This window comes from Salmo salar, chromosome 09, assembly GCF_965601325.2.
Source record: "Salmo salar chromosome 09, fSalSal1, whole genome shotgun sequence".
Taxonomy (NCBI): domain Eukaryota; kingdom Metazoa; phylum Chordata; class Actinopteri; order Salmoniformes; family Salmonidae; genus Salmo; species Salmo salar.
In genome coordinates, this window is record NC_138299.1 from 34207082 (window position 1) to 34225342 (window position 18261).

Sequence of the window (18261 nt, forward strand, 5' to 3'; positions counted from 1 at the left end):
TCTATCGATTGAACTCTTGTCATAAAGATTAGACCACATCCTTTAATATACAGTACTAGTATGAGCTACCTATGGCTGTTGAAATGTGTTATTATTGGGGCACTGCATTTCAAAGGAAACTGAGCAGAAAATGTAAATGTACATAAAGCTACTGATTTTCATGTTGATTTGTGGTGTTTATCACATACAGCACTTAACTTGGGCAGGAGATCATGGGAGCTGAGTACCAGCACCTCTTATAGAATATTAGCTCAAAAGTATTGCAGAGTTTCTGTATCTACATGTAAACAGTAACGTTACCTGCCCTGAAAATGAGTAAAGGCATCTATTTCAGCCCAAGTCAAGCACTTCACATATTAAATGTGTTCCAAAGGAAACGTTGAACCAATAGTCTCCCTATTCTTATCAGTCCAACAAACAGAACGTGTTGTATAGGTAGTTCTGTCTTTTGGAACAAAGCCAGACAGGTCCAAAACATTACTGTTGAAAATAAATAAGAATGTGATGAAACCTAGTTAACAACTCTCATTAAACGGCCCTTAAAACTATTTTGGGTGAGGGGCTATGATTGGACACCTCTTGACGTGGCATTACTCCTCGCAGCCATGTTGTTTGCTACGTTGTCAGCCAACGTTGTGCTTGGCGCTGTTCACTGTCACTACAGTACGTAGCAGACAACCAGTCTGAGGACATCAGGTAAATATTCAAATGTGCTACTATTTGCTGTAAATATTGACTAAGACATATCTTTGGGATATGTGTATTACGTAATGTATTTTGGATGTAATACTTAAGTTACAGTTGTGTAGCTGTTTAGCGAGCTGAGCAGGGTGATTTAAAAAAAAAAAAATTACACATTGCATTCGCCGGTCGGTCCGCTAACTCTGAAGCTAAATTAGGTAGTTAACATGGTGAATGCAATGATTTATTCTAGTTAGCTAGCTTGTCTACTTTTTTGGTTGGCTATCTTTTTTGTGATGTGAGTTTCTCTCGTGAAATCTTCTCAACAATTGTAATTATTTTTGGCGTGCCCTTGTTAGCTACTGTATCTAGCTAATGTTGTTGTACAGAGACTGGTTGTTCATTCAATCAAAATAGCTTTGCTGTTAATCCAGCATCCGTTTGTAAATCCTGTTGATTGAGTCACCATTTGTATTTATTAGGGATCCCCATTACAGTTGTTCCTGCCAAGGCAGCAACTACTAGGTTTAAACACATTAAAGCACTTACATCACACAAAAGATAAAACAGTACATGATAACATTATTACACTACATATCTACAATACAAAATGTGTTATACCACAATGTACGCGTGTTTATGTAACAGTTTAACTTCAGTCCCTACCTGGGCTCGAACCAGGGACCCTCTGCACACAGACAACAGGGACTCTCAAAGCATCGTTACCCATTGCTCCACAAAAGCTGCGGGCCTTGCAGAGCAAGGGGAACAACTACTTCAAGGTCTCAGAGCGAGTGAGGTCGCCGATTGAAACGCTATTAGCGCGCACCACCGCCAACTAGCTAGCCATTTCACATCGGTTACACTTAGTGTTTGATTCAGGTCAGATACTTAACTAGCTAGATAAAAGCCCAATACAGTGAGTGTTTCCATTTTGAAAGACCTTTGTTAACTATTAAGGAATTGTGAACATTTGCATCTGATAGAATCTCATCAGGTCAAATATTGTGACTTCAGGAGACCAAAGGTTAGTGATGGTTCAATACAATGAGCTTACTACTAGCTGGCACCACTATGCATTCACTAGCATTGAATGAGCTGTATTCCGCCATAAGCAAACAAGAAAACGCTCACAGAGACACAGGACTCCAAGTAGCCGGGGACTTTAATGCAGGGAAACTTAAATCAGTTTTACCAAATTTCTATCAGCATGTGAAATGTGCACCCAGAGGGAAAATAACTCTGGACCACCTATACCCCACACACAGAGATACAAAGCTCTCCCTTACCCTCCATTTGGCAAATCTGACCATAATTCCATCCTCCTGATTCCTGCTCACAAGGAAAAATTAAAGCAGGAAGTACCAGTGACTAGATAAATAAAAAAGTGGTCAGATGAAGCAGATGCTAAACTACAGGACTGTTTTGCTAGCACAGACTGGAATATGTTCCGGGATTCCTTTAATGGCATTGAGGAGTACACCATATCTGTCATTAGCTTCATCAATAAGTGTATCAATGACGTCGTCCCCACAGTGACCGTATGTACATACCCCAACCAGAAGCCATGGATTACAGGCAGCAGCCGCACTGAGCTAAAGGCTAGAGCTGCCGCTTTCAAGGAGCGGGATTCTAACCCGGAAGCTTATAAGAAATCCCGCTATGCCCTGCGACGAACCATCAAACAGGCAAAGCTTCAATACAGGACTAAGATCGAGTCGTACTACTCCGGCTCTGACGCTCGCCGGATGTGGCAGGGCCTGCAAACCATTACAGACTACAAAGGGAAGCACAGCCGAGAGCTGCCCAGTCACAGGACCCTACCGGACGAGCTAAACTACTTCTATGCTCGCTTTGAGGCAAATAACACTGAAACATACATGAGAGCACCAGCTGTACTGGAAGACTGTGTGAGCACGCTCTCCGCAGCCGATGTGAGTAAGACCTTTAAACAGGTCAACATTCACAAGGCCGCAGGGCCAGACGGATTACCAGGACGTGTACTGCGAGCATGCGCTGACCAACTGGCAAGTGTCTTCACTGACATTTTCAACCTCTCCCTGTACGAGTCTATAATACCAACATGTTTTAAGCAGACCACCATAGTGCCTGTGCCCAAGAACACTAAGGTAACCTCCCTAAATGACTACCGACCCGTAGCACTCACTGAAGCCATGAAGTGCTTTGAAAGGCTGGTCATGGCACACATAAACACCATCATCCCAGAAACCCTAGACCCACTCTAATTTGCATACCGCCCCAACAGATCCACAGATGATGCCGTCTCTATTGCTCTCCACACTGCCCTTTCCCACCTGGACAAAAGGAACACCTATGTGAGAATGCTATTCATTGACTACAGCTCAGCGTTCAACACCATAGTGCCCTCAAAGCTCATCAATAAGCTAAGGACCCTGGGACTAAACACCTCCCTCTGCAACTGGATCCTGGACTTCCTGACGGCCACCCCTAGGTGGTAAGGGTAGGTAACAACACATCCGCCATGCTGATCTTCAACACAGGTGCCCCTCAGGGGTGCGAGCTCAGCCCCCTCCTGTACTCCCTGTTCACTCAGGACTGCACGGCCAGGCACGACTCCAACACCATCATTAAATTTGCCGATGACACAACAGTGGTAGGCCTGATCACCGACAACAACGAGACAGCCTATAGGGAGGAGGTCAGAGACCTGGCCGTGTGGTGCCAGGACAACAACCTCTCCCTCAACGTGATCAAGGCAAAGGAGATGATTGTGGACTACAGGAAAAAGAGGACCGAGCACGCCCCCATTCTCATCGATGGGGCTGCAGTGGAGCAGGTTGAGAGCTTCAAGTTCCTTGGTGTCCACATCACCAACAAACTAACATGGTCCAAGCACACCATGACAGTCATGAAGCGGGCATGACAAAACCTATTCCCCCTCAGCAGACTGAAAAGATTTGGAATGGGTCCTCAGATCCTCAAAAGGTTCTACAGCTGCACCATCGAGAGCATCCTGACTGGTTGCATCACTGCCTAGTATGGCAACTGTTCGGGCTCCGACCGCAAGGCACTGCAGGGGGTAGTGCGGACGTCCCAGTACATCACTGGGGCTAAGCTTCCTGCCATCCAGGACCTCTATACCAGGTGGTGTCAAAGGAAGGCCCTAAAAATTGTCAGACTCCAGCCACCCTAGTCATAGACTGTTCTCTCTGCTACCACACAGCAAGCGGTACCAGAGCGCCAAGTCTAGGTCCAAGAGGCTTTCAATCAGCTTCTACCCCCAAGCCATAAGACTCCTGAACATCTAGTCAAATGGCTACCCAGACTATTCATATTGCCCCTCCACTCTCCATACCACTGCCACTCTCTGTTGCCATCTGTGCATAGTCACTTTAATTAACTCTACCTACATGTACATACTACCTCAACTAACCGGTACCCCCACACATTGACTCTGTACCTGCACCCCCCTGTATATATTGTTATTTTTTTACTGCTGCTCTTTAATTACTTGTTACTTTTATCTCTTATTCTTATCCGTATTTTTTAAAACTGCACTGTCGGTTAGGGGCTTCACTGTAAGGTCTACACCTGTTGTATTCAGCGTGTGTGACTAATACGATTTGATTGGACTTCTATTCAGATTCAGTGTGTTTTCAAAGTAAATTATTTTGAACATTTGATCAGACAGTGGGTGAAGAAGTGGGTCACAGTCAGGATCATATTCTGTACCTTAGCCAGGTTCTAGCCATGACTTTTAGACCCATTTTTTCCCCCATGTAGAAGTAAGCCAGAATTTCCCATAGCATAGGTTACATCACATTTGACTGCATTTCCTCTACCCGTCTATTGATATGACACATTCAAATTGGAAGTAAACATGCTGGAGTGTAACATTATGCTCAAAGTCCAAAAGGGTATCTCAGGACACTGCAAAGGTAAAAAGCCAAGCAATTATAAAAATATAATATTATGAGACTCCTTGCAGTGCAGTGGACTATTATATAATTAATGCTATGTTGAAATGTCAAATGGAATCATGACCATAAAATGTATAGCCTATATTGCTATAACACGCAGAAACTCCTTTCTCTCCTTCTCAGTCTGTAGGGTGCAATGGCGACCTTCCCAGAGTTTATCGCCCAGAATGAGGAGCGTGATGGGGTGCGTTTCAGCTGGAACGTCTGGCCCTCCAGTCGTCTGGAGGCCACCCGCATGGTGGTCCCCGTGGCCTCTTTGTTCACCCCCCTGAAGGAGCGCCCAGACTTGCCCCCCATCCAGTATGAGCCTGTGCTGTGTAGCAGGGCGACCTGCCGCGCTGTCCTTAACCCGCTCTGGTGAGACAACAATACTTTTTCACTTTTGTATTTTTCACGGTTCAAATAAAGCAGATATACACTACACTCGGTGGCCCATTTATTAGGCACACCCATCTAGTACTGTGTCAGACCCCCCCCATTGCCTCCAGAACAGCCTGAATTCTTTGGGACATAGAAACGCTGCTCAATTGGTATCAAGGGACCTAACGTGTGCCAGGAAAACATTCACCACACCATTACACCAACAGCCTGTACCTTTGACACAAGGCAGGAGGGGCCATGGACTTATGATGCTTATGCTATATCTTGACTGCCACCAGCATGACACAATAGGAACCGGGATTCGTCAGACCAGGCAATGTTTTTCCACTCCTTAATTGTTAAGTTTTGGTGATTGCCTGCCCACTGTAGCCAATTATTCTTGTTTTTAGCTGATAGGAGTGGAACCTGTACTGATCGTCTGCTGCAATAGCCCATCCGTGACAAGGACCGACTAGTTGTGCGTTCTGAGATGCCGTTCTGCACACCCCTGTTTTACTGCGCTGTTTGTGGCCTGCCTGTTAGCTTGCACAATTCTTGCCATTCTCCTTCAACCTCTCTCATCAACGAGCTGTTTTCGCCCACAGGACTGCCGCTGAATGGATGTTTTTTGTTTGTTGCACCATTCTCGGTAAACCCTAGAGACTGTCGTGCGTAAAAAGCCCAGGAGGCCGGCCATTTCTGAGATACTGGAACCGGCAGGCCTGGTATTGACAATCATTCCACGCTCAGGTCGCTTAGGTCACTCGTTTTGCCCATTCTAACGTTCACTCAAGCACTAACTGGATGCCCGTCTGCTTTATATAGCATGGCCACGTGACTCACTGCCTGTAGGAGCGAACCATTTTTGTGAACAGGGTGGTTTACCTAATAAACTGGCCACTGAGTGAATAAATGCCTGGTACATTTTGATAATTGTGCTCCAAATCTTTTTTATTTTTCACTGGAACAAAGCAGCATTCCCTATTCCAGGGGTCTCCAACAGGTAAATTGCGAGCTACCAGTAGCTTGCCGACCACCTATGTGTAGCTCGCCAAACAATTCTGAAAGTACATGCAATTTTCACGTGTTCCACCTCTGTCATAACCAAATCTACCTTGTATCAGACACCGGAAACTCCAGCTGCTATCTAACCAACTCAACATTGACATTATCCCACCCCTGGTTAGACACTACTGGCTTATAAAGCCAATATCTGCCAAATAATTTCCAGAAATATTGCCCGTTTCTGTCTGTGTAGTGCGGGCGTTTGTCTAGCACTCCTTGTGTAGTCAGTAGTGATGGGTCGTTTGCAAACGAATGGCTCTTTTTTGAACGGCTCTTTTTGGTGAATGTCGGTAACCCGAATCGCAAATGTAATTTGGCTCCCTGATTTGCATGCTATTTCTATTGCTTTTTGAGCCGCAGATGTCGATTATTAAAACAAGTCCCGAGGGGGTGTGGTACTCCGCGATGCGTCGTGCATAAGAACAGCCCTTTGCCGTGGTATATTGGCCATATACCACAAACCCCCGAGGTGCCTTATTGCTATTATAAACTGGTTACCAATGTAATTAGAGCAGTACAAATACATGTTTTGTCATACCCGTGGTATACGGTCTGATACAAAAGCTGAACATACACACATCCAGGTACTTTCCACAGGAGCTGGAGTTGTAGGCAAACTCACGGAAAACAGAAAGGACAACGCCGCACACTGCTGCTCATGCTCCCAGGTGATATTTATTTACAACAACGTTTCGACCCTTAGGTCATCATCAGGCATCCATATCCCAGGTGATGGTGGAAGGTAATATATATATATATAGGGGCAGTATTCAGTGACATCACTTCCTGAAACAGGAGGTAAAAAAAGTATAACAGTTTCACAGTATTAACATTCAATGTATCAGAATATATGATCATACACAGGGAAAGTGATCAATATTTACAGTAATATACAGTTGAAGTCGGAAGATTACATACACTTAGGTTGGAGTCATTAAAACTCATTTTTCAACCACTCCACAAATTTCTTGTTAACAAACTATAGTTTTGGCAAGTCGGTTAGGACATCTACTTCGAAAAGACTTGGAATGCCCATCACTGGCAGTTGATGTGATAACCGTCTTGTGAGTTGACAGAAATACTTTCCCCAAAACCTTCTCAATTAAATGTTAACTGCACAGTTGGCTTACCTGGTAAAAGTATATCATTTGTATCTATTTGTTATTTAAAAACTTTGCCATGAAATGAGCAGCAGCAGTACAGAATCATTGCTAGACTGGCACATTAGATGGCACACTAGATGTGCAATTAAAGGTCCCAATTAAAGGGGAATTACACAAATCTACATTTGTTACCCTTTTTTTTCTATACCTCCCCCCAAAAATGGTCTTCTGATGTGATTTAAGCATTGACATTGACTCGGAACATCCAATTTTGATGAACCATTGTAAATTTGAGTGTGAAATTAATTAAAGCCAGGAAAAATAAAACTAGGAACATAATTTTGGAAAATATTAAACATAATTTGGGGAGAAAAAAAACAGATTTTATAGGGCCCCTTTAGAGTTTTTTTTATTAACCATTATTTTACCAGGTATATTGACGGAAAACAGTGCACGTCTTTCTCTTTTACACTAAGGACCTGGAGCTGAGTTGTGTTGCAGGGGAGGGGAGAGGAGAAGAATGTGCTTTTTCTTTAAAGAAAAAACATCAGTAGCTCACAACGTTTCATTTTGTAAAAGTAGCACTCATGCTCAAAGGTTGGAGACCCCTGCCCTATTCTCTCTCTTCCTCATTCATGACTTGTAGTCTACTCCTCCATTTGTAGCCTAACTGTAATCAGGTGATTTACACATCCTCAGCCTTCAGAAGGTTCACATGTACTGTTTAAATAGTTGTAGTCTGGGAGCATTTCCATGTAAAAGGACCCATGACCACCAACATGTGACGTTCATAGGAGCATGTCAAATTGGGTGTCAAATGAAAGCTAAGAGTCTATATGTTTGAGAAATTAAGGCATATAAAAATTGAGTAAGTAAAGGCTTTGGTTTCTGGTCAAAAATATGGAAAAGGGGTCTTGAGACCTTATGGTAGATGTTGTCTAAAAGGTATTAGAAATACATCAAAACACTAATGTTGAAGTAAATACCCCTTCCAACTGATATCAGCACTTCTATTTAGTTTTGGATAAATTATTTGCCTTCTGTAAGTTTAAGAAACATTGCCTTGTGCCTTGTAACTCAAAAATCTACATATCTTGAAGATATTTCCTAATTTCGATCCCTCGTGAGGAGGGAGGATAATGAAAGTTCACAGAAGTAACAAGTAAAGGTAGACCTACCAATTTAGTTTGTGTTTTTACTGATATCAAGTTTGTTTATGAATTATTAAGTGATTAAAACTTGTAAGTCTGTTACCAAATCAGTAATGAAATTACTGCAATTGAATTGGCTACAATAGGAAATCAGTAGTCACAAATCACAGTTAGGTCACCTGCTACTGTCCTCCATTCCTCTGGCATACTATTATGTTCAGCTCATAATTGTTTATTTTTTTCTCTTTCTGTCTGGTGGTCAAAGCAAGACTGTGAAAAGAGTCTGAACAACCCCTCCCTTTGTCTCTCTGCCGCTCTCTCTCTTTTCTCTCAAGTTAATGTCACCTCTCACGGCTCTTTCTGACAGTGTTTCCCAAACTATGGGCCGCGGTGGGCCTGATGTGGTCTTGTTAGGGGCTGAGCTCATTACAATAATAGCCAGTGTTTAGAATAATACCCAAATATGCAAATAAAGGATATTGCCTATTTCTACCTTTGTGTACCTATTCAGGATACATCACCATGACGGGAATGATATACATATCCATAATGAATTTCTGTGTAGTACAGATCAGGGAACCGTTATTCTGTTACCGGAGTCTGTCTCCTACTGTATTTGAATAACCAAAATACTGTATGTATTTTTTTCAAACTCAATGTGTCATGCCACATCTTTGAATTGTAATTCAGAACCGATTAAGAGCTTTTGGAAAATGTGGTTGCATAACAAACTGAGACATTTTACCGTAGTTCTGTTACCAAACTTTGCATCTGCACATTCTTCCAGTAAATGTGTATGTGAATTGTTCTGTGTACATTTTCTTCGTAATTGTAACGGCTGTCGTCGGAAGAAGACCAAGGTGCAGCGGAGTTAGTGTTCATAATTTAATTCAGAAAGAACACGATATAATTACAAAACAAGATATAATTACAAAACAAGAAACAACCGACAGCTAAACAGTACCGACAGCTAAACAGTACCGACAGCTAAACAGTACCGACAGCTAAACAGTACCGACAGCTAAACAGTACCGACAGCTAAACAGTACCGACAGCTAAACAGTACCGAACAGAAACAATTACCCACAACCCCCAAAGGAAAAGTAGGCTACTTATGTGTGACTCCCAATCAGCCACAACCCTCTACAGCTGTGCCTGATTGGAAGTCACACGGCCAAAATAAACGAAACAATCAAAAAACACACTTCTCTTCTGCCACGTCCTGACCCAACTACACCCTCTACTGGTCAGGACGTGACAGTAATCCTTGTGCATAGAGTTGTATTGTTTGTTAAACTTTGAAATCAATGTTTTTTGTTGAAAAATGTGAGTCAAAGCGTAATTCTGTTACAGTGGAATTTCCACTAAACTGTGTGGTCATTCTCTCTCAGATTTTTACCACAATCATTTTGTCTCTCAACCTAGCCAAGTGGATTACGGAGCCAAACTATGGGCTTGCAACTTCTGCTATCAGAGAAATCAGTTTCCACCTACCTATGCTGGGATATCAGAGGTGAACCAGCCAGCTGAGCTGCTGCCACAGTTCTCCACCATTGAATATGTTGTCCAGGTAATGTTTCTATTTGATCGATGCTGGATTCTCATATTGTAATACAGTATTTTTTTTTCCCCCAAATCAAAATATTTTCATTTATCTCAATTTTATCCGTTTTATAATAGTTTTTAACAGCATTCAGAATAAGATCTCATCTTTCCTACACATTTATGTTATTTCATTTTCATTTAGTGCATTAAAACAAGGCCTGTGATGGACCTCTCATACATCTTGATAATGTTACTTGAAAACCATTTTGTCATTTTTTTATTACTCCACCTTAAAATGAGTTTGCTGTCCCCCTGACCCCCACAGAGAGGTAAAAATGAAACTGTCAGTCATCTGTTGGATTCTAGCATCCTTTCACTGTTTTATGCAATAGGATAGTTGACCAGGTTCTCTCTCTTTACCCCACAGAGAGGTCCCCAGATGCCTCTGGTCTTCCTGTACGTGGTGGACACCTGCATGGAGGATGAAGACCTGCAGGCCCTGAAGGAGTCCTTACAGATGTCCCTGTCGCTGCTGCCTCCTACAGCCCTGGTTGGCCTCGTCACCTTCGGACGCATGATCCAGGTCCACGAGCTGGGCTGCGATGGCATCTCAAAGAGCTACGTCTTCAGGGGAACTAAAGACCTTAACGCCAAGCAGCTGCAGGAGATGCTGGGCTTGACCAAACCCACTGCTGCACAGGCAGGACGGGGACCACAAGCTCCACAGCCCCCCCTCTCCAACAGGTAAACCACTCTTCAAAGCTACAGTCTACAAAGCTACAGTCTACAGCATTGTTTTGACATTGTATACTGAACAAAAATATAAACGCACCATCTAAAGTGTTGGTCCCATCTTTTCATGAGCTGAAATAAAAGATCCCAGGCATTTTTCAGACCACGAAAAAGCTTTTTTCTCTCAAAGTTTGCGCGCACATTTTTTTTACATCCCTGTTAGTGAGCATTTCTCCTTTGCAAAGATAATCCATCCACCTGACGGGTGTGGCATATCAAGAAGCTGATTTAAACAGCATAATCATTTCACAGGTGCACCTTGTGCTGGGGAATCTAAAAGGCCACTCTAAAATGTGCAGTTTTGTCACACAACACAATGCCACAAATGCCTCATGTTTTGACGGAGCATGCTATTGGCATGTTGACTGCAGGAATGTCCACCAGAGCTGTTGCCAGATAATTAAATGTTAATTTCTCTACCATAAGCCGCCTCCAACGCAGTTTTCGCCCAGGGACTCCACATCCGGCTTCTTTACCTGTGGGATCATTTGAGACCAGCTATCTGGATAGCTGATGAAACTGAGGAGTATTTCTGTCTGTAATAAAGCCCTTTTGTGGGGAAAAACTTATTCTGATTGGCTGGGCATGGCTCCCCAGTGGGTGGGCCTGGCTCCTAAGTGAGTGGGCTCATGCCCACCCATGGCTGCGCCCCTGCCCAGTCATGTGAAATCAATAGATTAATTAATTTCAATTGACTTATTTCCTTACATAAACTCAGTATAATCATTGAAATTGTTGCATGTTGCGTTTATATTTTTGTTCAGTATAGTAACTTTTTTATTCTGGTCTGTAGATTGGTTGAATTGGCTGATTTATTGAATGTATAAGAAAAAAAATACACATACAGCCACACACCAATGCCATGGCAGTACATACAGTACCAGTCAAAAGTTTGGACACTCAAGGGTTTTTCTTTATTTTTATTATTTTCTACATTGTAAAATAATAGTGAAGACATCAAACCTATGAAATAGGTGTCATCAAGGCAAATGGTGGCTGCATTGAAGAATATATTTTGATTTGTTTAACACTTTTTTTTTTCTTTATTTCCCATATGTGTCCGCATAGTTTTCTACATTGTAGAAAATAGTAAAAATAAAGAAAAACTCTGGATAGAGTTGGTGTGTCCAAACTTTTGACTGGTACTGTACATTAAAATAATTTAGCATGACACAAAATGAGTCTAATCTTAGGATTTATTTCCTTTTGCCTAGATTCCTCCAGCCTGTCCAGAAGATTGACATGAACCTGACAGACCTGCTCGGAGAGCTCCAGAGGGATCCCTGGCCTGTCACTCAGGGCAAACGGCCCCTCCGCTCGTTAGGGTCGGCCATGTCCATCGCTGTTGGCTTGCTGGAGGTTAGACCTAGACAGAAATATAAACTGCCTCAATGCAGACCTGGGTTGAAATAGTATTTTAAATATTTAAAATACTTTTGCTTGATTTGATAGATTTTTCCTTACCCAACCTCACCAATAAAATAGTTATCTGGCATCTCAGGCAGACTCAAGCAAGTGTTTTCAAAGTGTTTGAAAGATTTTAAATAATATTTAAACCCAGGTCTGTTCATATTTGTTATTGGAATATAATGGTACATATTTCAATGACACCATTTTCAATATTACCGTTTTAGTCTGATCAGCCCCCGCACACTACTTCAAATTCATATTTCCCTGTGTTCCTCTGTATGAAGTAGGATTTGTAAGATGTATAAACCTATTATGCCGTGGGAACAGGCCAGAATTACTAGCTTTAGTCTGTGTTGGGTTGCATTGTTTACTCAGCTTCATAGAAATGTTTCGTAATAAAATGTCCCTTTTTTCCACCATCCAGTGCACCTTCCCTAACACTGGGGCACGCATCATGACCTTTATCGGTGGACCAGCCACTCAGGGTCCAGGTATGGTGGTAGGAGATGAGCTAAAGACCCCTATTCGCTCCTGGCACGACATTGAGAAGGACAACGCCAAGTTCATGAAAAAGGGGACCAAAGTAAGTTTTGGCTCAACCTTTGACTGTTCACTTTTCCTGTTATTTAGATGAGTTTACCATGATCTGAACTTTTTTCAGGTCCGTTGCCACTGTCTGTGAATGATGATGAAGTCGTGTGTTACACCACATTAAAGTGAGACAATCAGTTAAATGGCTAGATGTGTGTTATAGCATAACAAGTTACAGACAGGTATTACCTTTTTCTGTATATTATATTATGGGATTTTTCTGCCATGGAAATCCTTGGGCGGGCTTCCTAAGTGTTTTTTTCGGCCGCCTAAATGTTTAAATTTATTTTTATAATATTTGAGAACTAATAATCACCATAAAAGCTAGACAGTTAGGTAGAATAGAAAATTCCCCAAACAATGAATTTATCAGTAAAGATTTGATTATGTTTGAGCAAAGGAACATAGCATTAGAATTGCAGGAAATTAGCTTTAAAACTGATTGCTATCTCAGCTCCATGGCAGAATATGAAGATTCGATGTAAAATAGCTTTAAAACTGCAACATTTTTCTTTCAGATCCATAGCAAAATGTGTAGAATTGCAGAAATGTCCTTTACACGTTTAAACATTTCTCTCACCTCAATGAAGAAATGTGTAGAATTACAGGAAATTGACTGAAAATGCAAAAACATCTCTACACCACCAAGATGGGAGGCCTCTAAAATGTTCTCTGAAATTCAACCACGCCCAGTGAGCGTAGTGCCACGCCCCCTGCCACGCACACCACCCCTTTTTGATCCAGAAAACAACCTGATATTGGATCCTCTTTTTATCCTGTATGAAGTTGGGGTAAAACCCTTTTCTTCATTTTCAGCATTACGAGGCATTGGCGAGCCGTGCCTCCACCAACGGCCACATCATAGACATCTATGCCTGTGCTCTGGACCAGACCGGACTGCTGGAGATGAAGTGTTGTTCCAATCACACCGGGTGAGGACGCTCTGTCTGGTGAACACACAGGCTGAGTCCAAAATGGCTCCCTATATAGTTCACTACTTTTGACCAGGGCTTACAGGGCCCTGTCAAAAGTATTGCACTATATAGGGAATAGAGTGCCATTTGATACGCTGAACACACACACATATGTCAATAACACTGGCTCCTCCCATAGTAAGAGGAGAGTTTGTCCTCTGTTCTTCTTCTCCAATGCTCTCGTCTGATGCTTTGAGGAAGAGAAGGAAGGCGAGGAGAAAGGAGGCGGCGAAGAGAGACTTCTGAGATTCACCCTATGTATAGTTGAACTCCTATGAGTATATTTGTTTTGCAGAGGCTACATGGTGATGGCAGACTCTTTCAACACCTCACTATTCAAACAAACCTTCCAGAGGGTCTTTACCAAAGATGTGTCTGGAGCCTTCAAGATGGCCTTCGCTGGCACTCTGGAGATAAAGGTAGAGCCATTGCACAGACTGGCTGTGTCTGAAATGGTACCGTTTTACCTAATGTAGTGCACTTTTAAGGAATAGGGTGTCATTTTAGAACACGGCCACTGTCCACGCATACCCAATACATTGCTTCTACGTAGTGTGGATATTGGAACAGAGCGACATGCTCTCTTGGACAGTTGATTCTATCCATAAAACTCGATGGGAAATTTCAGATTTCTTGACTTTGTATTTTACCAAATAGAATTGTGTGCAAACTGCTAATATCTTCTAATATCACCTGTCCTTCTTCATTTCAGACGTCTCGAGAGATCAAGATTTCAGGAGCCATCGGGCCATGTGTGTCATTAAATGCCAAAGGACCGTGTGTGTCTGAAAATGTGAGTCCATGTCAAATACATAGACCAGTGACCGAATACTCTACGTCATCAATCAGCTGATATGCAGAACAGACTTGTACTTTTGACCGGTCAACCCTTTTGTAACTGTAGTTGTTTATCCAGAATATTGTGTGTCCTGAATCTCTGCCGAAGGAGATGCAACAACGTTGCTCTGTTTCTGATCCCTTCTAGAACAATGTCATTCTGATACTGATACCTTCTGTTTGTTTCCTTAAAGGAAATTGGAACAGGGGGTACATCTCAATGGAAGATATGTGGTCTTGACCATAACACCACTCTGGCAGTGTACTTTGAGGTGGTCAATCAGGTATGCCTTCATATTACACACTCTGGATTGTGATCACTAAGCTACTTTTGTCAATAACTGCCATGTTTTGTGTTAAAAGCTTTTTATTGTCAAGATCGCTAAGTAGTCGTTTTTATATCACAGTAATCTGAGATTAGGTGATCCACAGAGCAATATTCCACTTGTGCCAAAGACTCAGAGAATTTGATTGCACCACCATAGAGGGTACTAGCTGTTCCATAGTGATCTCTTCCACTGCTGTACTGGGCTGGTCAGAGGTACTGGATAGAGGTGCAACAGTATCACTGTGCCACCAGATGGTGTGCTTGTATATTAAACCACTATGGCCTCTTTATGAAACATACAGTAGTATAAAATGGATCTATAAATGTAATTGAGATGATCACATTCATTTTAATCCAATACATCCACTTATGATAAACTGAAAGATTACATTTAAATGATTTTAGATGGGCAGTGTTGCCATAGGTATATTTATTGAGGAAGAAAACGTTTGGATAGACAGTAATGTTTGTATATGTACAGTTTAGTACTGTCTGCAATCTAGTTCAAACATTGTAGTTCAACATTGTAGTTCAAACAGACAATGGTCCAATGTCTCTGATTGACTGTACAATGTGCATTGTAAGCTAACCTTTTCAGTTAGAAACAGAACAGATAAGATCGCTGATATGATGATCTTGGTGTATAGATCCACTAGAGACTGTCAGTCTGTTGCATCCTGTCACCACAATGATCCTTCATATGGTCCTTCTCTGGTGTTTAGTCCCAACCTGTATTGTATTTCATTTCATTCATCTTGTTCACTCAGTAACAATTGGCACTTTTTTTTCAGGGAGTCCTGGGATTCATAAAATCAAGTCTGTAGTTTGTCTGTATTTTAATCTGTAGTCAGGCTAGTTTTCCAGATGGCACCACAGTGACAGAGTCCTGGCCTAGTGTAGTGTCCATAGTGTCTTTACCATCCTTTCATAGTCACCTCTGACATAGACTTGGCCTCTGGTGACCCTATTTTGGAGTTGGTTTCTGACAGGAGTGATGGGTTGGAGATGTTGTGATGCTGGTGATCTTGGCTCACTATCTCAAGTTGGATGGCGGTGCTCTGTGGGCAGGAGTTCTTCAGAGGGTGCTGGAACAGCCATCGTATTTTATTCAGGCTTTTCCGCAGAGCCGCTCTGTAGCGCCTGAGAGGGAGAAAGAGATGGGAGGGAGAGAGAGAGAGAATAAATAAATAACCAACAATGCAGTGTAGCCAGCCACTCGGCCTCATCGGCTCTACAGCTCTGCTCCATCACTGAGAAGTTCAATTCATAATCTCAAACGCTCAGCTTTTCCCCCTCATAACAGTCGTCATTTAGAAATGTACTGGAGCTAGCTTGTCAATTCCATCAGGATTTGTTTCAATTGGCTATTGGCAATTCATATCACCTGTACAAGATTGAGCCTCGTTCTTGAGATATGGGGGTGGGGGAAGTTGGACTAGTCTTTATATTTGTTGAATGAGAGAGAGAACTACTCACTACATTATTGAATGACTGTTTGGGATATTGATTGTAAGTGTTGTTGGAAAAAACCCTAGAGTTACATATTATTATTTTGGATGATTTTATCTCAATATTTTGACTCCCAAGTATCGATTTGTAGAAATATTATATACAGTGCCATGAAAAAGTATTTGTCCCCCTTCTAATTTACTCTACTTTTGCATATTTTTGATACTGAATGTTATCTGATCTTTAACCAAAACCTGATATTAGATAAAGGGAACCTGAGTGAACAAATAACACCACAATTCCATATTTCATAAACAAAGTTATGCAACACCCAATGCCCCTGTGTGAAAAAGTAATTGCCCCCTTACACTCAATAACTGGTTGTGCCACCTTTAACTGCAATGACTCCAACCAACCGAACGCTTTCTGTAGTTGTTGATCAGTCTCTCACAACGCTGTGGATGAATTTTGGCCCACTCCTTCATATAGAACTGCTGTAACTCAGTGACATTTGTGGGTTTTCAAGCATGAACTGCTTGTTTCAAGTCCTGCCACTACATCCCAATTGGGATTAGGTCTAGACTTTGACTAGGCCATTCCAAAACTTCAAATGTGTTGCTTTTTAGCCATTTTCATGTAGACTTGATTGTTTGTTTTGGATCATTGTCTTGCTGCATGACCCAGCTGCACTTTAACTTCAGCTCAATTCTCTGATACAAAGCAGAATTCATGATTCCTTCTATTAAAGCAAGTCGTCCAGGTCCTGAGGCAGCAAAGCATTCCCAAACCATCACCATGCTTGACCGTTGATATGAGGCTCTTACTGTGGAATGCAGTGTTTGGTTTTTGCCAGGCATAATGGGACCCATGTCATCCAATGTATGCCAGTTAGGCTCTACACCAGTTGCAAAGCGGATTAATGTGCTTAATTTTAAGTTATTAGGACGCTTTAGTTGTGATACAATCCTTATCAAACATATAGGCCTATGGGCTAGGCTAGATGAGGTGTGCGACTATGATTTGAAAAAGTCGCACAAAAAAGGCATGCGTCAGACTATTCTTAATGTAGTCTTGTCTTTACATATAGAAAGTCTTCAGACCTCTTGACTTTTACCACATTTTGTTACGTTACGGCTTTGTTCTAAAATGTATTAAATTGTTTTTTCCCCCTCATCAATCTACACACAATACCCCATAATGACAAAGCAAAAACAGGTTTTTAGAAATGTTAGCTAATTTATTACTTATAAAAACTGATATCACATTTACATAAGTAGACCCTTTACTCAGTACTTTGTTGAAGCACCTTTGGCAGCGATTATGGCCTGGAGTTTTCTTGGGTATGACGCTGCAAGCTTGGCACACCTGTATTTGGGGAGTTTCTCACATTCTTCTCTGCAGATCCTCTCAAGCTCTGTCAGGTTGGATGGGGAGCTTCGATGCACAGCTATTTTCAGGTCTCTCCAAAGATGTTCGATCGGGTTCAAGTCCGGGCTTTGGCTGGGACACTCAAGGACATTCAGACTTATCCCGAAGCACTTCTGCGTTGTCTTGGCTGTGTGCTTAGGGTCATTGTCCTGTTGCAAGGTGATCCTTCGCCCCAGTCAGGTCCTGAGCGCTCTGGATCAGGTTTTCATCAAGGATCTCTCTGTACTTTGCTCCGTTCATCTTTGCCTCGATCCTGACTAGTCTCCCAGTCCCTGCCGCTTAAAAACATCCACACAGCATGATGCTGCCACCACCATGCTTCACCGTAGGGATGGTGCCAGGTTTCCTCCAGATGTGACGCTTGGCATTCAGGCCAAAGAGTTTATCAGACCAGACAATCTTGTTTCTCATGGTCTGAGAGTCTTTAGGTGCCTTTTGGCCAACTCCAAGCGGGCTGTCATGTGCCTTTTACTGAGGAGTAGCTTCCGCCTGGCCACTCTACCATAAAGGCCTGATTGGTGGAGTGCTGCAGAGATGGTTGTCCTTCTGGAAGGTTCTCCCATCTCCACAGAGGAAGTCTAGAGC

General features: G+C 42.3%; 1 protein-coding gene across 2 annotated transcripts in view; it reads left to right on the plus strand.

Annotated features, from left to right (window-relative positions):
• The first annotated feature begins 544 nt into the window (after window positions 1-544).
• The window catches only part of LOC106611231 (protein transport protein Sec23A), a 37527-nt gene continuing 19810 nt past the window's right edge, over window positions 545-18261 (plus strand). For both annotated transcript variants that reach the window (XM_014211225.3, XM_014211226.3), the window contains exons 1-10: window positions 545-696; window positions 4767-5000; window positions 9748-9892; window positions 10295-10611; window positions 11874-12018; window positions 12494-12652; window positions 13477-13592; window positions 13930-14053; window positions 14347-14427; window positions 14666-14755. In XM_014211225.3, coding sequence (XP_014066700.1) covers window positions 4780-5000; window positions 9748-9892; window positions 10295-10611; window positions 11874-12018; window positions 12494-12652; window positions 13477-13592; window positions 13930-14053; window positions 14347-14427; window positions 14666-14755 — 1398 coding nt within the window. In that variant the 5' untranslated portion in view covers window positions 545-696; window positions 4767-4779. The remainder of the gene's footprint in view (window positions 697-4766; window positions 5001-9747; window positions 9893-10294; window positions 10612-11873; window positions 12019-12493; window positions 12653-13476; window positions 13593-13929; window positions 14054-14346; window positions 14428-14665; window positions 14756-18261) is intronic.